At 41.9% G+C, this 22,487-nt stretch overlaps 1 protein-coding gene across 1 annotated transcript in view; it reads left to right on the top strand.

Annotated features, from left to right (window-relative positions):
- Positions 1 to 11,219: 11,219 nt before the first annotated feature.
- Positions 11,220 to 22,487, top strand: part of LOC130284834 (heparan sulfate glucosamine 3-O-sulfotransferase 2-like) — a 50,595-nt gene continuing 39,327 nt past the window's right edge. Inside the window, exon 1 of the mRNA XM_056535672.1 lies at positions 11,220 to 11,945. Within this exon, the coding sequence (XP_056391647.1) occupies positions 11,425 to 11,945 (521 nt within the window). The 5' untranslated portion in view covers positions 11,220 to 11,424. The remainder of the gene's footprint in view (positions 11,946 to 22,487) is intronic.

The raw sequence follows: 22,487 nt of genomic DNA, 5'->3' as shown, positions 1-22,487 counted from the left end.
CTGTAATATGCCGCCATTGTCCCCTGTGGAATACACTTTAGACTTTTACGATGAAACATCGATTCTTGTTTTTATGTTTCGGTGTAATATACCGTGACCTACATTCATCAATTGGCTATAAAGGAGAAGTAAGTGTTATATGAAGAGTAGGAAGGCTTATGGCGGCCACTCACACTGCGATATCTGCAGGGCTATCAGACTAAGGCTGGGTTCCCACTACGTTTTCCCCCATACGGGAGCGCATACGGCAGGGGGGAGCTAAAACCTCGCGCTCCCGTATGCCTTTCTATTGGCTCCCGTATGCCATTCATTTCAATGAGCCGGCCGGAGTGAAACGTTCGGTCCGGTCGGCTCATTTTTGCGCCGTATGCGCTTTTACAACCGGACCTCAAACCGTGGTTGACCATAGTTTTAGGTCCAGGGAAAAAGCGCATACAGCGCAAAAATGAGCCGACCGGACCGAACGTTTCACTCCGGCCAGCTTATTGAAATGAATTACATACGGGAACGCATAGAAAGGCATACATCACGTTTTCCCCATACGGGAGCGCATACGGCAGGGGAGAGCTAAAACCTCACGCTCCCGTATGGGCGAAAACGTGATGTGAACCCAGCCTAAGGCCGGGGTGGACATGGCCTTCCTGCATTCACACCACGTTTTTGCAATACAGTTCCCGTATCAGGTTTTTGATGAAAAACGGATTCCTCAAAACCGGACTAAACTGTATTAAAACGTGTGTATAAATTTAAACCCATATACAGTTTGAAAAATGATGTCCGGTTGCATCCGTTTTTTTTTTTTAAATGTATACGTTTTTAACTTTTCACTCCATTTTGAATAAAGTTTCACTTGTTTGATTGAAATTCCAAGAAAGAAAAACTGTGCAAAGTCAAAAACCGGATGGTGAAAACCGGATGGTACCGTACGCACATACAGGTCTGTACGGGTCCCATTGACTCCCATGTTTAAAAAAAAAACTGTATACAGATTAATATGGTTTTTCATCTGGACCAAAAAATGTAGTAGTCTGCGGTTTGGGGTACATGTAAAAAAAAACGGACAAAACCGAATAAGACGCAAAACGGACTAAACCGGATGATGCATTTGACACACGGTTTACAATGTTAGGTCAATGCATACGGTTTTCAACTTGAAACCGTATACGGGAAGTGTATAGCAAAAACATGGTGCGCATGCAGCCTTAGTAAGACTGCTCTGCCATGTCCCACTGCGTGGTTTTCTTGTTGTCTGTTGGTTGTCAGAGGACGTTCTGCACTTTTGATTATTTGTCTTATTGTATTTATACCATTTGTAATGTATCTGTTATCTGTATTGACGATGTATGACCAGGGCCGTTTTTTAAATGGTCACTCTCATTAAAACTAATTTTTGCTATTGCGCTTATGGTAAATAAAAAAAAATCTTTCTAATGTACTTTGTTTAACCCCTTAGGGACTCAGCCTATTGTCACCTTAAAAGGTAACTCTCATTAAAACAAATTTTTGCTATTGCGCTTATGGTAAATAAAAAAAATATTTCTAATGTACTTTGTACTTTATGCAGAAATACGTCACTCTCAAAAGTGTCGTGGGTGCTGGAGTTAGGAATCCCAATCCTTAAGTATATACAAATGATAGAACTTCGCCATCCACTCTTCAGATAGATTAGATTTTATTAGCAATCCAACAGTTAAACAGTATGACGTTTCGGTCCTACCTGGACCTTCATCAGACCCGGATTGCTGTGGAGGTCGGAATAAAGAGCTCGGCATATAGCGGAATAAAGAGCTCGGCGTATAGCCGTGTATGGAGGTAGTATGGAATGCGACCTACGGTCGCATTCCATACTACCTCCATACACGGCTATACGCCGAGCTCTTTATTCCGACCTCCACAGCAATCCGGATCTGATGAAGGTCCAGGTAGGACCGAAACGTCATACTGTTTAACTGTTGGATTGCTAATAAAATCTAATCTACTTTACCATGAAGAGTGGTGTGCGAAGTTCTAATATACTTTGGTTTAAAAAAAGGAAGTTTTCTATGTTTTAGTTGTGCTTAAAAAAGCTCTAGAGCACATTCCCCCCCCCCCCCCCCCCCCCATCTCATACACAGACGTTGGACCGAAGCCCAAACACAGGAAGTGCAGCCTGGAGTGCTGAGGGGGGTGTGTCCAGCCTCATCCAATCATAGCTCCTCTCACACTTAACTGCCATATGCTGTTGGTTGGACACACCCTTCTCAGCACTCCAGGCTGCACTTCCTGTGTTTGGGCTTCGGTCCTAAGTCTGTGTATGAATTGGGGGAAAATGTGCTCTTGAGCTTTTTTTAAGCATAAAAAAAAACATATAAAACTTCATTTTTTTAAACAAAGTATATTAGAAATAATTTTTATTTACCATAAGGAGTGCAATAGCAAAAACATTTTTTAATGAGAATTACCCTTTAAGGTGAAAATAGGCTGAGTCCCTAAGGGGTTAAACAAAGTACATTAGAAAGATTTTTTTTATTTACCATGAGGAGCGCAATAGTAAAATTAGTTTTAATGAGAGTGCCCATTTAAGGACTCAGCAAATTTTCATTTCTGCATTTTCACTTTTTCCTCCTCCCCTTCTAAAAATCATAACGCTTTCAATTTTGCACCTACAGACTCATATAAGGGCTTGTTTTTTGCATCACCAATTGTACTTTGCAATGATTTCACTTATTTTATAATATAACCTGCGGCAAAACAAAAAACTAATTATTTGGGGGATGAAATTTTAAAACAAAAACGCCATTCTGTAAATTTTCGGGGCTCCCGTTTCTACGCAGTGCAATATTTGGTAAAACTGACACTTTATCTTTATTCTGTAGGTCCATACGGTTACAAGGATACCCAATTTTTATAGTTTTTAGTTTATTTTAATACTTAAAAAAATTATAAACTACATGCAGCAAAATTAGTTGGTTTGAAATTGGCATCTTATGTCCCCTATAACTTTTTTATTTTTCTGCATACGGGGTGGTATGAGGGCTAATTTTTTGCGCCGTCATCTGAAGTTTTTATCGGTACCATTTTTGTTTTGATGGGACTTTTTGATCGCTTTTTATTAATATTTTTTATGGTATATGAAGTGACCAAAAATGCACAATTTTGGGCTTTGATATTTTTTACGTGTACGCCATCGACCGTGTGGTTTAGCTAACCCTATATGTTCTGATTGCATACACTGATCAGTGTAGCCGGCGATGTGCTGCTCTAGGCTGCTGCGCAGGCATGGAGCAGTAGATTGCCGATCGGACAGTGGAGAGGCAGGTGAGGACCCTCCCGTCGTCCGGTAAACTGATCGGGTCATCGCGATTTTGTCTGCTGGGGATTCTTTTACTTTAGTTTTAGATGCCACATTCAACTTTGATCGCTGAGTCTAAAGGGTTAATTCCAGGCATTGGCCCGATTGGCCGTGCCCGGCATTAGCCATGGGTCCTGGCTGCCCGTAACAACTGGGACCCACCGGGTTTAACCCGTTCACCGCCGGTGAGAACGGTTTAAACCCGTTATACCAGACCAGGGCGTACAGGTACACCCTGAGTCTTTTATGATCGGAGGTGCAGGGCATATGCATACGCCCTGTGTCCCCAAGAGGTTAAAAACAAAATACATTTTTCTGTTTTCTTTGTGTTTAAAAAAGCTGCTCCAGAGCACATTAAACCCCCCATACCCCCCCCCCCCCCCCCCCATCTCTTGCACGGACTTTGGACTCCTGCTGGCCTGGTAGAAGTCCAAAATCTGGAAATGCTGAGGGGGGGGGGGTGCAGCCTTAGCCAATCATAGCTCATTTCGCACTGAACTGCTTTGGGCTGTGTGTAGCAGAGTGAGGGAGGAAGTTCTCCCCTGTACGGCTTCAGATGATGTCACGCCTGCTGGGGAACGCCCCTTCCCAGTCTGTGAATCTGACTGAGACTGAGCAGTTGATTTGAAAAAAATAGTTTTCCACCGGAGTACCCCCTTTAATCAACTGGTGTCAGAAAGTTAAACATATTTGTAAATTACTCCTATTAAGAAAATCTTAATCCTTACAGTACTTATTAGCTGCTGAATACTACCAAGGAAATTCTTTTCTTTTTGGAACACAGAGCTCTCTGCTGACATCACGAGCACAGTGCTCTCTGCTGACATCTCTGTCCATTCTAAGAACTGTCTAGAGCAGCATATGTTTTCAATGGGGATTTGCTCCAACTCTGGACAGTTCCTAAAATGGACAGATGTGTCAGCAGAGAGCACTGTGCTTGTGATGTCAGCAGAGAGCTCTGTGTTCCAAAAAGAAAAGAATTTCCTCTGTAGTATTCAGCAGCTAATAAGTAATGGAAGGATTAAGATTTTTTAATAGAAGTAATTTACAAATCTGTTTAACTTGCTGGCACCAGTTGATTTAAAAAAAATATGTTTTCCACCGGAGTACCCCTTTAAGTGGGCACTATATGGCAGTATTATGAAATCACTATTTAATGGTATTATGAGGGCACATACTATTATGTAAGTACTGCCAGGTTAATTATTTAGGGGGTACCATCAACTTATGAAAAAAAATGGAAGGTGCACTTTAAAACTCGAATTATCCATCACTGATATTATATCTATCTATCTATCTATCTATCTATCTATCTATATATATATAAGACGTCCAAAAACACAGCACCAGTCAGGTCATGGATCTTAGAAAAGCTGGGTTGTCTTTATTTTCCCCACAACAGTAGCAACGTTTTGACGGTAATAGCCTTTATCAAGCATGCTTGATAAAGGCTATTACCGCCGAAACGTTGCTACTGTTGTGGGGAAAATAAAGACAACCCAGCTTTTCTAAGATCCATGACCTGACTGGTGCTGTGTTTTTGGACATCTTGTACAATTATCCTGGGCTGGCTGCCTGGGCAACGACGAGCACAGAGGTCGAGACTCGGTGCTGTCTCATACACCCTTCATATATATATATATATATATATATATATATATATATATATATATACACACACACACAGTGATCCCTCAACTTACAATGGCCTCAACATACAATAGTTTCAACATACAATGTTTTTTCTGGACCATTGTAACTTGAAACCAGACTCACCATACAATGCACAGACAGTCCAGATCTGCGAAACGTCACAAGTGGAGGAACTGACCAATCAGAATGGGCATTTTACTGGGTCAGCAGAGAGCACTGTGGTCAGACAGAAAGGAAATCCAAAAAGAAGAGAACTTCCTGTGGAGCAAATAGCAGCCGATAAATACTGGAAGGATTAAGATTTTTTAATAGAAGTAATTTACAAATCTGTTTAACTTTCTGGCACCAGTTGATTTAAAGAAAAATGTTTTCCAGCGGAGTACCCCTTTAATATTGTAACTTGAGGGACCACTGTATATATATATATATATATATATATATATATATATATATATATATACAGTAACCCCCCGACATGCGATGGCCCCGACATATGATCAAATCGACATACGATGCTTTTATATGTCGGGGCCATCGCATTAACTGCTATCCGACAGCGCAAAATGCTTAAGCTGCTGTCAGATAGCAGTTTATGCATCCCGGGCAGGTTCACTTACCTATCCCCGCTGCTCCGGGTCCACTTCGCGATCCTCCGGTGTCTTGCGCATCTTCTCCGGGGTACGGGCCTCGCTTTCCGGCGTCGTTATTACGTCACTACGCACGCCGCGCCGGCGCCGCAACATAATAACATCACCAGAAAGCGAGGCCCGGACACCGGAGAAGATGAGGAAGAAGCCGGAGGATCCCGAAGAAGACGCCGGAGCAGCGGGACAGCATCGGGAGCCCCTGGGACAGCATCGGGAGCGGTGAGGATGCGGTCCGGAGCGGCGGGGACAGGTGAGTACAGCTTCCTATACTTTACATTGCACGGATCCCTCAACATACGATGGATTCGACAAACGATGGGTCGTTTGGAACGAATTATCATCATATGTTGAGGGACCACTGTATATACATATATATATATATATATATATATATATATATATATAGCATCAGGCATCTCGCGGCCTTGATTTCAACAATGTGTAATTTCCAGTGTCCTAACCGTCTGGATCTTCGATCGTCTCCTTAGAGAAGGCAGCAGTCTTGGCTCAGATCCGGAGGCTCTGGGGGCCACCCCACCGTTCCTCTGTTCTGCATGTCTTCTTCATGACAGCTGGATACCATGTAACCTGACACATTGTGATGCCCTCATTGATCCAATACTGTAGCATTTGACAGAGTTGTGGAGAAGGTTTATTTTATTCCGACAGACGTTCTCTGCAAAGTCCATCTTCAGCCGGCAATGCTAATGAGTGCACCAGCCGGAGCCGGGGCAGAGGTGGAGAGGGGCGGCTTTATCTGCTGTCATATGCTTTTATATGGGGGGAACCAGCTTTATAGTGGGCACAGAAGGGACAGGCCCCTCTCCACTACAATGCCAGCTCTTACATACATTATCGCAGAAGGGGCAGGGCGGCGGATAATAGTCTTCTGCCATGGTCACGGGTGAACTGAAGGCGAATGACCCTAGCGGGATGACGCTTAATGGTTTCCCATCACCGTATGCAAATTTATGGATGAAGAAAGCGATGGAAGTCGGAGTGACAATGTCCTTGGTCAACGCAGAGTGAACTCTGTATCTTTATTGTCTGATAAAGGGGTACTGGTTTAAAGGGGTACTCCTGTGGAAAACTTTTTTTTAATTTTATTTTTTTTAAATCAACTGATGCCAGATTTGTAATTTACTTCTATTAAATAAAAAAAATAAAAAAAATCTTAATCATTCCAGTACTTATTAGCTGCTGTATACTACAGAGGAAATGCTTTTCTTTTTGGATTTCTCTTCTGTCACGACCACAGTACACTCTGCTGACCTCTGCTGTCCATTTTAGGAACTGTCCAGAGCAGCATATGTTTGCTATAGGGATTTTCTCCTGCTCTGGACAATTCCTAAAATGGACAGCAGAGGTCAGCAGAGAGCACTGTGGTTGTGACAGAAGAGAAATCCAAAAAGAAAAGCATTTCCTCTGTAGTATGCAGCAGCTAATAGGTAAGAGAAGGATTGGGATTTTTTTTTTTTGCTAGAAGTAATTTACAAATCTGTTACATTTTCTGGCACCAGTTAATTAAAAAAAATAAAATAAAGTTTTCCCCTTTAAACATTGTCTACAACAGTGTTTCCTAACCAGGATGCCTCCAGCTGTTTTGAAACTACAACTCCCAGCATGCCCGGACAGCCGAAGGCTGTCCGGGCATGCTTGGAGTTGTAGTCTCACAACAGCTGGAGGCACCCTGGTTGGGAAACACTGGTCCACAAACTCATTTTAATGCAAATATGTTCCGTTCTTGAGCCACCCTTAGACACGGGGCTGTTTTCTCACGCCCCCCTCCCATAGACTTGCATTGAGGGGGCGGGGCATGATGTCACACGGGGGCAGAGTCGTGACATCACGATCTTCCGTCCCCGTGGTCGGGAGGAATTAGCCAGAGAACCTCCAGCGCTTCCAGAAGCAATTACAGGTGGGTGCTGCTTGCTATATTGTGGGGGTCCCCAGGGGCGGGACCCCGGACATCTGACATCTTATCCCCTATTCTTTGCATAGGGGATAAGATGTCTAGGGGCGGAGTACTCCTTTAAAGGCAATCTATCACAATGAAAATGCAGTTCAATCGTCAGGCCTCAGATAATAGAGCAGGAGAATCTGAACAGATTGATGTATAGTTATGTGGAAAAAGATTCAGTATAAGGTGTTTCCATGTCAATTGATGCTCAATCTGGGCTAAATAGTCATGTGGGCGGGCCTACTCAGTAATGACAGCTGTTTGTGTGTAAGTGTGTATATTTAGAGAGCTGTCAATCACTAAGTAAGACTTAGTGAGTAAGACCGCCCATACGAGCCCACCCTTACTGACCTTCACTTCCTCCCTGAGTCTGCTGTGCTGGGTCCCTTCATCCAGTCATGGCAGGCTTCTCTCTGATCTCCTCTCTGTTTTCATACTGCAGTCTGACAGGACAGGAGTGAGCACAGAGGAGTGCTAACCCCGCCCACACTTCCTGGACTTTGTCCTTGCCTGTGCTTTAGCTGAGACAAAGATGATGCTGCAGCCGGACAGCATTATGTTTTGGATGGTATGGGGACCTCTAGTGTTTGTTTGTTTTGTTATAATCCATGATTTCTATAAAAAGGAAATACAATTTTCTTATGAAGTATTTTAGAAAGGTTAATGTTTCGCCAAGATGTACAACATATAAAAAGTTTTTGAATCCTTGAATCACAAGGCTTGTAATGTAAAAAATGCATGGGATTAAAGGGGTTCTACGGTGCTTAGACATCTTATCCTCTACCCAAAGGATAGGGGATAAGATGCCTGATCGCGGGAGTCCCGCCGCTGGGAACCCCCTGTGATCTTGCATGCGGCACCCCAGTTAAAATCAGTCCCCGGAGCGTGTTTGCTCCGGGTCTGATTACCGGCGACCACAGGGCCGACGGTGTGTGACGTCACGCCTCCGCCCCCGTGTGACATCACGCTCCACCCCTCAATGCAAGCCTATGGGAGGGGGCGTGACTCCCGCGATCAGGCATCTTATCCCCTATCCTTTGGGTAGGGGATAAGATGGCTAAGCACCGGAGTACCCCTTTAAGTAACAAAAAAACACCTATACTAAAAAACATAAAAAAATAAAATAAAATAAAACACAAAAACTGCCCACTGCTGTCCGGGCATGCTGAGAGTTGTAGTTTTGCAAAAGCTAGAGGTACCCTGGTTGGGAAACACTGAATTGAATTCTACTGAATTCTATCTAACATTTGGCCTTTTTGAGAGAAAAAAAAAGGGGGGGGGGGGTGTAAGTAAATGTGGACTTGTGTATTTCAACTTTATCGTTTCATAAGATAATATTCATAATTTTCTGACAAGCATTCCGATTGCAATAAAATTAAATAAAAGAATAAGTAAATCTATATATGTATAAAACTCAACGTGTGTATGTATGTATGTATGTATGTGTGTGTATGTGTGTATGCATGTATGTATGTATGTGTGTATGTATGTATGTATGTATGTGTGTGTATGTGTGTATGCATGTATGTATGTATGTGTGTGTATGTGTGTATGCATGTGTATATATGTGTATGTTCCACAAAAACTTTCAAACGGCTAAAGATATTAACATGAAACTTGGCCACATGTTACTTATATGTCAACAACAAACATAGGATAGGTGATTTAACCCTTACTCACCCCCATTTGCCAGGGGCAGGGTTTTTGTTTAAAGTCCCATACAAGTCTATGGGAAATATATGTTACTGCATAACTTCCAAACGGCTGGAGATATTTTGATAATACTTGGTCACATGTTACTTATATGTCCACTTAAAATATAGGATAGTTATTTTAACCCTTAACTACCCCCATTTGTGAGGGTCAGGGTATTTTTTTTTTAAGTCCCATGCAAATCAATGGGAAATATATGTTCCTGCATAACTTCCGTACGGCTGGAGATATTTCAATACCTGGTACACATATTACAGGTCGGGATATGAGAACGGGATGGGAGGACGGGATAGGAGGACAGGATAGGAGGTTGGGATAGGATGTCAGGATAGGAGGTCGGGATAGGAGGACAAGATAGGAGGATGGGATAGGAGGTCAAGATAGGAGGTCGAGATATGAGGACAGGAAAGGAGGTCGGAATAGGAGGTCAAGATAGGAGGTCGAGATATGAGGACAGGAAAGGAGGTCGGAATAGGAGGTTGAGATAGGAGGTCGGGATAGGAGGTTGGGATAGGAGGTTGGGATAGGAGGTCGGGATAGGAGGTCGGGATAGGAGGTCGAGATAGGAGGACGGGATAGGAGGTCGAGGATGGGATAGCAGGACGGGATAGGAGGACGGGATAGGAGGACGGGATAGGAGGACGGGATAGAAGGTCGGGATAGGAGGTCGGGATAGGAGGACGGGATAGGAGGACAGTATAGGAGGTCGGGACAGGAGGTCGAGATAGCAGGTCGGGATAGGAGGTTGGGATATGACAACAATATATGAGGACGGGATATGAAGTCAAAAGCTTCCTCATTTGTTTATTTTCCTCCCCAAAAAGGATTAGGAAGGAAAAACCGGGCAACTCCGGGTACTCAGCTAGTAAATAATAAATACCAAAAAATTGAATAAATAAATAAACAAAACTAAAATAAATAAATAAAAAATAGATAAATTAATTAAATTAATAACTACATAATAAATGGATAAATAAATGAATGAATTATTAAATAATTAATTAATTATATAAATAAATAAATAAATAATTAATTATAAAATAAATATTCAAATAAATAGCATATAAATAATTAAAGCAATAAATAAATGAATGAATAAAGAATTAATTAATTAAATAATAAATGAATGGATAAGTAAGTAAATAAATAAGTAAAAATAAATAATCAAATAAATTGTAAATAAATAAATGGATAAGACATAAAAAATGAATGAATATGAATGAAGAATGAATTAATGAATTAAATAAATAAATAAATAATAAATGAATTGATAAGATAATAAATAAGTAATCAAATAAATAGTATATAAATAAATAAAGGAATAAATAAATTAATGAATAAAGGATTAATTAATTAAATAAATAATAAACGAATGGATAATTAAATAAATAAATACATAAAAATTAATAAATAATCAAATAAATAGTATAGAAATAAAGAAAGAAATTAATGAATAAATAATTAATTCATGAATTCATGAATTAAGTTAATTAATAATAAATGAATGGATAAGCTAGTAAATAAACAAATACATAAAAATTATCTAATAAATAGTAAATAAATAAATACATGAAAAATTTAAGAATTAATTAATGAATTAAATAAATAGATAAATAATATATGAATGGATTAGTAAATAAATAAATACATAAAAATAAATAAATAATCACATAAATAAATAACAAATAAATAAAAATTGAACTCTAGAAGCAAAATTCTTTTGTCGTATCGTAGAAATATGGTAAATGTGTGGTCAGTTTAACCCCATGTATACCAGTGCTGGGATAAGACATGGCAGATTCCCAGGTAAGACTGGATGCCAGGCTGCTGCTGCTGCTGCTCTTGAACCTGGTCTTGGATGTGATGTCTTGAAGACGTTTGCAGCAGCAGGGCAGGGGTTAAGCGTTGTGTAATGCATCTCTGGCCCGTTTTGGCACTGGGAGGGTTAAGGCAGAAGGGTGGGGGGATCCTGAGAGCCCTCCTTCCTCCCCCAGCTGATCTCAGACAGGGGGTGTGTGTGCCAGTCACCGGTGCCCGGGATCTGTGTGCAGCTTTTACCGGGACAGTCACACACATGCAGGAGCCCGGGGGGCCACAATGTGGCCCCTGTGCATGGAGTCATGGCACCCAGACTGAGCCCCCGCAATGCCCGCAGGTATCTCTTCCTATGCACCCTCTGCTTATCCTGCACCTTGCTCTGCTACAACCTCATCCTGCGCGGGGGGCACCCCAACATGCACAGCCGGGGGTACCAGCACCTAGGCTGCCCCCCAGTATTGGGGGGCAAGAAGCTTCTGCAGAAGGTCCTACTCCTGTGCCCGCACTCCGGAGCTGCACTTACCTTCTCCAACACGGACATAGCCTCTTACCCCGACTGGAGTGGCAAGAATCAGACTGAACCCCCAGAAATGAAGGGGACCCCTGCAAAACCTACAGAGCACCAGGCGCCCCCCACTGGGAATAGCACAGCTGCGCTAAGATACGGGCACAAGAGGCTGCCCCAGGCTATCATTGTGGGGGTCAAGAAGGGGGGCACTAGAGCAGTCCTGGAATTTATTAGGGTGCACCCCGAAGTAAGAGCTATGGGCACTGAACCCCACTTCTTTGACAGGAACTATGAGATGGGGTTGGACTGGTACAGGTAAGTGGAGAGAGGAATATGATGGATCATTATTTGGAAAGCTGAATGTAACAATCCATAGGACAGGGTTTTCCAACCAGTGTGCCTCCAGCTGTTTGCAACAGCTGGAGGCACAATGGTTGGCAAATATTGCCATAGGAGGAAGGGTCCAAGAAGCTAAGCTGTAATGTATTTGTAAAGCTGGGTATGAGGAATGTAACCATCCATAGGACAGTGTTTCCCTACCAGTGTGCCTTCAGCTATTGCAAAACTACAACTCCCAGCATTCTGGGAGTTGTAGTTTTGCAACAGCTGGAGGCACAATGTTTGGGAAATATTGCTATAGAAGGAAAGGGTTCAAGAAGCTAAGCTGTAATGTATTTGTAAAGCTGTGTATTAGGAATGTAACAATCCATAGGACAGTGTTTTCCAACCAGTGTGCCTCCAGCTGTTGCAAAAACTACAACTCCCAGCATGCTGGGAGTTGTAGTTTTGCAACAGCTGGAGGCACAATGGTTGGGAAATATTGCCATAGGAGGAAGTGTCCAAAAAGCTAAGCTGTAATGTATTTGTAAAGCTGGGTATGAGGAATGTAACCATCCATAGGACATTGTTCTCCAACAAGTGTGCCTCCAGCTGTTGCAGAACTACAACTCCCAGCATGCGGGGAGTTGTAGTTTTGCAACAGCTGGAGGCACAATGGTTGGGAAATATTGCCATAGGAGGAAGGGTCCAAGAAGCTAAGCTGTAATGTATTTGTAAAGCTGGGTAATAGGAATGTAACCATCCATTGGACAGTGTTTTCCAACCAGTGTGCCTCCAGCTGTTGCAGAACTACAACTCCCAGCATGCCCAGACAGCCATCGGCTGTCCGGGCATGCTGGGAGTTGTAGTTTTGCAATAGCTGGAGGCACACTGGTTGGGAAATATTGCCATAGGAGGAAAGGGTCCAAGAAGCTGAGCTATAATGTATTGGTAAAGCTGGGTATTGGGAATGTAACCATCCATAGAAGAAATGGACCAAGGATTTTAGTTGTAATTTAAATGTATTTATTTATTTGTAAAGCTGGGTATGAATGTAACAATCCATAGCAACCATCCTTGACAACAATGGTCCAAGAATCTAAGTTGTCATTTAAATGTATTTGTAAAGCTGAGTAGGAATGTAACAAGACATAGCAACCATCATAAACAGGATCATAGCTGTAATTTAAAATGTTTTTTCTTTGTAAAGTTGGGTATGAATGTAATGATCCACAGCAACCATTATTGACAGCAGTAGTCCCAAAAAAAAAAAACTTAATTGCCATTTAAATTTATTTGGAAAGCTGGGTATGAATGTAATAAACCATAGCAACGATCATCGATACTAATGGTCCAAGAAGCTAAGTTGCACTTTAAATGTATTTGTAAAGCTGGGTATGAATGTAACAAGCCATAGCAACCATGATTGACAGCAAAGGTCCAAGAATCTTAGTTGCGATTTGAATTTATTAGGAAAGCTGGGTAGGAATGTAACAAGCCATAGCAACCATGATTGACAGCACTGGTCCAAGAATCTTAGTTGCGATTTGAATTTATTAGGAAAGCTGGGTAGGAATGTAACAAGCCATAACAAAGATCATGAACAGCAATAGCCTAAGAATCATAGTTGTTATTTAAATTTATTTGGAAAGCTGGGTATGAACGTAACAATCCATAGCAACCATCATTGACAGGAATGGCCTAATAATCATAGTTGTTGTTTAAATTTATTTGGAAAGCTGGGTATGAACGTAACAATCCATAGCAACCATCATTGACAGGAATGGTCAAAGAATCTTAGTTGCAATTTAAATGTGTTAGGAAAGCTGGGTATGAACGTAACAATCCATAGCAACCATCATTGACAGGAATGGTCAAAGAATCTTAGTTGCAATTTAAATGTGTTAGGAAAGCTGGGTATGAACGTAACAATCCATAACAAACATCATTGACAGGAATGGTTTAAGAATCTTAGTTGCAATTTAAATGCGTTAGGAAAGCTGGGTATGAATGTAACAATCCATAGCAACAATCTTAAACAGCAATAGTCTAAGAATCTTAGTTGTTATTTAAAGGGGAACATCTAAAATATCAGACGACTGATCTGTGTGATAATTGGAAGGCAAAATATTTACAATAAATCAATGTAAATTACAACTAAGCTTCCAAAGATGGTTGCTATGGCTTGATACATTCATACCCAGCTTTCCTAACAGATATAAAGGGGTACTCCAGTGTAAAACTTTTTTTTTTTTTTTTAATCAACTGGTGCCAGAAAGTTAAACAGATTTGTAAATTACTCCTATTTAAAAATCTTAATCCTTCCAGTACTTATTAGCAGCTGTATACTACAGAGGAAATTATTTTCTTTTTTAATTTCCTTTTTTGTCTTGTCCACAGTGCTCTCTGCTGACACCTGATGCCCCTATCAGGAACTGTCCAGAGCAGGAGAAAATCCCCATAGCAAACCTATGCTGCTCTGGACAGCTCCTGACATGGACAGAGGTGTCAGCAGAGAGCACTGTGGACAAGACAAAAAAGAAATTCAAAAAGAAAAGAATTTCCTCCGTGGCATACAGCTGCTAAAAAGTACTGAAAGAATTAAGATTTTTTAATAGAAGTAATTTACAAATCTGTTTAACTTTCTGACACCAGTTCATTTAAAAAAAATAAAAAAGTTTTCCACCAGAGTACCCCTTTATTTTTGTTAGGAAAACTGGATATGAATGTATCAAGCCATAACAACTATATTTGGAAGCGACAATGGTCCAAGAAGCTTAGTTGTAATTTACATTGATTTATTGTAAATATTTTGCATGCCAATTATCACACAGATCAGTCATCTGATATAAAAAAAAAATGGGGGAAAAAAACATGTTAAAATGGTACTGTCTCTTTAAATGTAAAAAAAAATTTTTGTAAAGAAGTAACATTTATCACATGTAACTTTTAAGAACAATACACTGAGCAGCCAGGAAAAGTAATTACTGCCTGCATTATAAAAAGTTGATATATTTATAAGGCGGTGGTCTCCAAACTGTGCACCTCCAGCTGTTGCAAAACTACAAGGCATGCTATTAGATGTAGTTTTGCAACAGCAGGAGGTGCACAGTTTGGAGACCACTGTTATAAGTTATTAGTCATAAGATATATAGTATTATAAGGCAATGGTCTCCAAACTATGCACCTGCAGCTGTATCAAAACTACAACTCCCAGCATGCCCGGACAGCCGTTGGCTGTCCGGGCATGCTGGGAGTTGTAGTTTTGAAACAGCTGGAAGTGCACAGTTTGGAGACCACTGTTATAAGGTATTGGCTGTCTGGGCATGCTGGGAGATGTAGTTTTGAAACAGCTGGAAGGGCACAGTTTAGAGACCACTGTTATAAGGTATTGGCTGTCTGGGCATGCTGGGAGATGTAGTTTTGCAACAGCTGGAAGTGCACAGTTTGGAGACCACTGTTATAAGGTATTGGCTGTCTGGGCATGCTGGGAGATGTAGTTTTGCAACAGCTGGAGGTGCACAGTTTGGAGACCACTGTTATAAGGTATTAGTCATAAGATATATTATAAGGCAATGGTCTCCAAACTGTGCACCTTCAGCTGTTGCAAAACTACAACTCCCAGCATGCCCGGACAGCCAACGGCTGTCCGGGCATGCTAGGAGTTGTAGTTTTGCAACAGCTGAAAGTGCACAGTTTGGAGACCACTGTTATAAGGTATTAGCTGTCCAGGCATGCTGGGAGATGTAGTTTTGCAACAGCTGGAAGTGCACAGTTTAGAGACCACTGTTATAAGGTATTACTCATCCCACCTATCCCACCATACATTTAAAAATAAATATTGAAAATTCAAATTTTCATAACGAGGTATGGACACAAGATGGACCAATCAGAGCGCAGGACTCATGCAGGTACTATGTGAAATGTATCCACATGTTTCCAAAGGAAAACAGCGCTGCAATCAATAAAGGGGGTGGGGGTAGTTGTATTTATTTATTTATTTTTATTTATTTATTTATTTATTTATTTTTATTTATTTATTTTATTTTTATTTATTTATTTTATTTTTATTTATTTATTTTGTAATATTAAGTCAATTGGACTTTCCCTTTAAATCAGTCCAGGACGGCACCGACATGTATTCACGGTGTCACATGGAGGGAACGTCGCCACTCTCATCGTTTTAAGGAGTCGCCGAAATTTCTGATTCTTCCAAACTCACATCTCAGGCACGGAGTCATTTAGAAATGATGGAGCGCGGTTACCGAGAAGCATTGCATGGACTGCACAAATACTGCCAGCAAGGTGACCATGACAGATGGCTGGTAATATGGTATAAAATCACTGGAGACCATCCCTGCAGTGGATTCACCCCCCCCCCCCCCCCCCCCAATAAATAAAATTCCATCAGGCTTGGTGTATCCCAGCAGCACGCCTGGCCATGGAGCTGGGATCACTTGAGGTCTTCCTCCTGGATACAGGGACAACCTCCCAATATCTTACATTCATTGGTGGAGAAGGAAATATTAAGACTTTACCCTGCATAAGGGTCCCAGGGGGGGGGGGGGGGGGGGCGCAAATTGGTTCCAACACCGAAATGACCATCCAAAAAATAGTCGCCTAGGCCCCCCGGCTCTACAGCCGCACATTAACCCTTCCAGCGCCCCGGATCTACCTTGTTGTAATTGGCCTTGATTGCTGTCATAACCCAGTTTATCCGTCAGTCATCTGTAGAACGTTTTACTTCATTTTTACGATATGCGTCAGTCGGATTACGGGGGGGGGGGTTATGGGTTTTGGCAATAGTTTCCTAACTCTTATCGTAGTGCAGTCTGGATATACTGCTGGGATGTCATGTTATATATACAGTGTATACATAGGGAGGTGTGTCATATACTGAATGGATGGATGGATGGATAGATAGATAGATAGATAGATAGATAGATATGAGATAGATAAATATGAGATATAGATAGATAGATATGAGATAAATAGATAGATAGATATGAGATAGATAGATAAATATGAGATAGATAGATAATGAGATAGATAGATAGATATGAGATAGATAGATAGATATATAGATATGAGATAGATGGATAGATAGATAGATATGAGATAGATAGATAAATATGAGATAGATAGATAATGAGATAGATAGATAGATAAATAGATATGAGATAGATAGATAGATATATAGATAGATATGAGAGATAGATATGAGATAGATAGAAAGATAGATAGATATGAGAGATAGATATGAGATAGATACATATGAGATAGATAGATAGATAGATATGAGATAGATATGAGATAGATAGATAGATAGATAGATATGAGATAGATATGAGATAGATAGATAGATATGAGATAGATAGATATAAAATAGATAGATATGAGATAGATAGATTAGATAGATATGAGATTAGATAGATAGATAAATAGATGTGAGATAGATAGATATGAGATAGATATGAGATAGATAGATATGAGATAGATAGATAGATAGATAGATATGAGATAGATAGATATGAGATGGATAGATATATAGGAGATAGATAGAAATTAGATAGATATGAGATAGATAGATATATAGGAGATAGATAGAAATTAGATAGATATGAGATATGTATGAGATAGATAGATATATAGGAGATAGATAGAAATTAGATAGATATGAGATAGATAGATATATAGGAGATAGATAGAAATTAGATAGATATGAGATATGTATGAGAGAGATAGATGTATAGGAGATAGATAGAAATTAGGTAGATATGAGATAGATAGATATATAGGAGATAGATAGAAATTAGATAGATATGAGATATGTATGAGATAGATAGATATGAGATAGATATGAGATAGATAGATATGAGATGGATAGATATATAGGAGATAGATATGAGATAGATAGATATATAGGAGATAGATAGAAATTAGATAGATATGAGATAGATAGATAGATAGATATGAGATAGATAGATAGATAATGGGTGATAGTATGTACAACATGGATTCATCTTCTAGAAAAACTCCCCTTAAGCAGCAGTAGGAGGGTCAGAGGTTACAATGTGTGAGCGGCGCAGACACCGCCAGTGGCCATATTTATCATGTAGACGCAGATACTGTAGAAAATAACTCAAGTGGAAAAGTGTAGTAACATATATTTTTCGGTTACACCTAGATTACTATTTATGATGGACCGGGGTAAAGAATTTGCCAAGTTCTAGGAATCATCATGCTGAAGGCTGTCAGGGCATGATGGGAGTGGTAGTTTTGCTACAACTAGAAAGCCACAGATTGGAGTACACTGCTTTAGTGGGTGGGGAGGGTGTTAAATAGGTGGTTCAGGATTAGAAAAAAGGAGTTTACTTTATTTTTTCCATAAACAGCGCCACTCCTGTCTGTAGGCTGTGTCTGGTATTGCAGTAGACCCTTGTATGGAACTGAATATCAAATCCAGCCCATGGACAAGTTTGGTGCTGTTTCTTGGCAAAATTAGACTTTTTCCTGATTCTGGACAGCCCCCTTAGGGCCCCGTTCACACTACAGAATTTCACGAATTTGGCACGTGGAGACAACGGTGCCTGGAACCACTGCTTATTTTATGCAGAATTTTACAATGGAATAAAGCATTGTGGAAAAAAATCTTATTAGGATTCCGAGACAGAATTCCACAGAAAGAGTGAACATGAAATTCCACAGTGTGAACAGGTCTGCAGAAATCCCATTGAAATCGATAGCAGCTTCATGCAATGGAAATTCCATAGTGTTAATGGGCCCTAAAGGGGAACTCAAAACCCCCTCCCCCCTTTGGCACCTGGTATCCATGACTCTAAATTTGGCACCTTTGCTCTTGTTGTCATTATCCCCTGCAACTACGATATCTACACCTCCCCTGATGACGTCACTGTGACTGATGACAGAAACCCGTAGAGAGGAAGTCATTAATTACATCTAGGGGATGTTCTTTTGAGCGCGCTCGATCAATCTAAGCATGCTGAAGGACATCTGTATATAGTAACCTCATGACAATTGTGTATATATTTGGTCCAGTTGCTGTATCTGCCCATGATGCCGAGCTTTTAGCCATTTAGAAACAGCTTCTCTTTTTTACAGGGCATTGCAGTTCACTTAACTTTATATTAGCTGCCATACCAGTCACAGCCTTAGGAAATGAGTGGCACTGTTACTGGGGGAAGATCTAAAGCCTTTAGAGCCCATTCACTCTATGGAACTTATAAATGGAAATTCTGGTGCAGAAGCCTCCTATTAACACTGCGGACTCCATTGAAAGATTGAACATGTTCATTCTTTCGGCATCCCCCGTTACCATTGACAGCAATGAAGTCCGCACTGTCTTAGCAATGATAGATCCCGCCGCAGACTGAGATATTGTAGGGTGAATGGGCCCTTAAAGGGATACTCCACTGCCCCAGTGTTTGGAATATTTTGTTTCAAACGTTGAGTGCGGGCTTTGGGGGTTCGTGATGTCATGACCACGCCCCCTCCTTATGTCACATCACGCCCCCTCAATGCAAGTGTATGGGAGGGTGTGTGGAGATATTGTAGTGTGAATGAGCCCTTAAAGGGATACTCCACTGCCCCAGTGTTTGGAATATTTTGTTTCAAACGTTGAGTGCGGGCTTTGGGGGTTCGTGACGTCACGACCACGCCCCCTCCTTATGTCACATCACGCCCCCTCAATGGGAGGAGGCGTGGAGATATTGTAGGATGAATAAGCCCTTAAAGGGATACTCCACTGCCCCAGTGTTTGGAATATTTAGTTTTAAACGTTGAGTGCGGGCTTTGGGGGTTCGTGACGTCACGTCCACGCTCCCTCCTAATGTCACATCACTCCCCCTCCTTATGTCACATAACGCCCCCTCAATGCAAGTCTATGGGAGGGGGCGTGGCGGCTGCCACGCCCCCTCCCATAGACTTGCATTGAGGGGGCGTTATGTGACATTAGGAGGGGGCGTGGTCATGACATCACGACCCCCTAAGCCTGCACCCAACGCTCAGAACAGAATGTTCCGAAACGCTGGGGCAGTGGAGTACCCCTTTAAAGTAAGCAAAGTAAATGATCAAAACCCAAAAGGCGCAGATGTATAGGTCTCCATTACTCCAGTTGGCATTGATGGAGGGGCAGCAGTATGTATACGCCGCCCGCTCACTACTGACAGTAGGACCATTCGTCAGCGTCTCTGATTCATCCCTGATTCACTTCTCTGTCTCTCTGACTCACCTGTCACTGAGTTGTTTAAAGGGAACCTGCCGTGTTGAACATGCATTCTGATCTGCCAGCATTATTATAGAAATGGAAGATGTATAGTGTAATTAGCAAGAGAAGAAAAGACTCGTAGACTCACCACTCTGTAAAGACTTCTCCCTATGAAAAGAGGAGGTCACATGTACACACGGCAAGGGAAGCATGTAGCTTGAGGAAGTGCTAGACCGGCACGAAACCGCGCTGTCCTACTCGCACCCCCTGCCTTGTCCCCTGCCCTCCCTTGCCGTGTGTACATGTGACCTCCTCTTGGAATAGGGAGAAGTCTTCGCAGAATGGTGAGTCTTTTCTACTTATTATTTTTAATTCTGCTTAGGAGCCCAATGAGTGGTCTTAATTAGGGACTGACACTATATCCACAGGGACATAATTATAGGGGGCACAGAGGTAGCAGTCATACCGGGGCCCTGGTGCCTAAGGAGGCCCCAAGGCACATCTGCCCCATAAGAGACCGGTTTTGTTGCAGATTTTGCATAGGGGCCCAGAGTCTACAAGTTCCGCCTCTGTATATCCACATGCATGCTCACACTGGGAGGACTGTCAGTCAATGACTGAGACCGCCCTTTGGACTCCTAAACCAAAACGTAGTACCAAATCTTTTCTCCATAACCAGGGTTCAACTCCTGGGGAGAAAAAATATAGAAATATCCAATTAAGGGCTGGTCCTGCTAATGGGAACAGTGTTCCTGCTGTAAAAAAGTGCAGGAACTCAGTTCCTACACGTTCCTGCAGGACTTGAGCCCTGTCCATAACACTGTATAACAGCATTCACAGCTTCTACTAACATGAGTCTGCCAGTCCTCACATCTGCTTCCTCCCAAGTAAAGTTGGTCATAATTGGGCATTTGGGAAGCGACAAGGGTCGCGTGACCAATGATTACTGTGTCCCTCTGCATGACTCGTATTGCATCACAACATATGCAAGAAATCCATCTCGGATGGACTTCTTGTCATTACTGGGTGTCAGGATCCGGACTGGTATGTGGAGAGGACACTGGAGGTGAATCCTCTGTGTCAGTGAGGTGATGGCGTGGGCCGTACCAGGGGAACGGAATCTAAGGGGTTACTGGTTTTCACCAGAGCCCGCCGCAAAGCGGGATGGACTTGCAGCGGCAGGTAACCCCCAGGTCGTTCCACCCGATAGCGACTCAACCTCACTGACAGCTGAGACAGGCGCGGTACACAAGGGCAAGGCAAGAGCAAGGTCGGACGTAGCAGAAGGTCTGGGCAGGCAGCAATGGTTCCTAGTCAGGGGCAACGGCAAGGATCTGGATACACAGGTAATGGAACACACAGAAACGCTTTCTCAGGGCACTAGGGCAACAAGATCTGGCAAGGACAGGAAGGGGAAGTGGGTTTTTATGGAATGGAAGTGCTTAGGAACTAATTGGGCCAGGCACCAATTAATAGTGCACTGGCCCTTTAAATCTGAGAGACCCAGAGCGCGCGCGGGGACTGAGCAGAAGGACGGGGCCGGTAAGAGACAAGGGATGCGACCCGCCGGCGGGCACGTCCCGCCGCGGGGATCGCATCCCCGCCGAGGGACATAGAGCAGCGCTCCCGGTCAGACTCGCAGACCGGAGCGCTGCAAGCAGAGGAGCAACACCGCGAGTGCTCTGGAGGGGAAGCGAGACCCGGAGCACTCGGCGTTACACTGGGTTGGGTCTACTTCCTATTTGTTTGTTTTTTTTACCGCTAGTAAATGTCCGCCAGTACTTCATGTCGCGGTTTTACAGTTTATGGCGCATAATTGTTACTTGACTACAATCCTCTATAGTAGTGTTTCCCAACCATGGTGCCCCCACCTTTGGCAAAACTACAACTTCGGGCATGCTGGGGGCACCCTGGTTGAGAAACACTGCTCTATAGACCCAGCATCTCCATAATGCCTATCTTTAATAAAAATTACAAACAGGAACAGTCACTAGAGTATTTACCTAGGACTCCCCCATTTCTCTCCTGATTATGTGTCATGGTTCAATAATTTTTTTAAAATAAAAAACACATTTAAATAAAAAATTAAGATAACTACAGACAGGTATAAATTACATATGAGCCCTCTCGGCTGTGATATATGACTGCGAACACTTGTGCTGCGAAGGTAGATGGCTCATATATTTATTATGGAAATATATTGAATTTATGAGGAATTGGTTTAGCATACAGTTACTCCCATTATGTTAAATGTAATAGGCTGGTTGAGTGGGATCCCTATAGAACTTCCCAATCCAGTGGTGTCCAACTTG

This window comes from Hyla sarda, chromosome 8 (assembly GCF_029499605.1).
Source record: "Hyla sarda isolate aHylSar1 chromosome 8, aHylSar1.hap1, whole genome shotgun sequence".
Lineage (NCBI taxonomy): Eukaryota > Metazoa > Chordata > Amphibia > Anura > Hylidae > Hyla > Hyla sarda.
The sequence above is the reverse complement of the archived record's forward strand: the minus strand, read 5'-3'. Positions and strand labels throughout refer to the sequence as shown.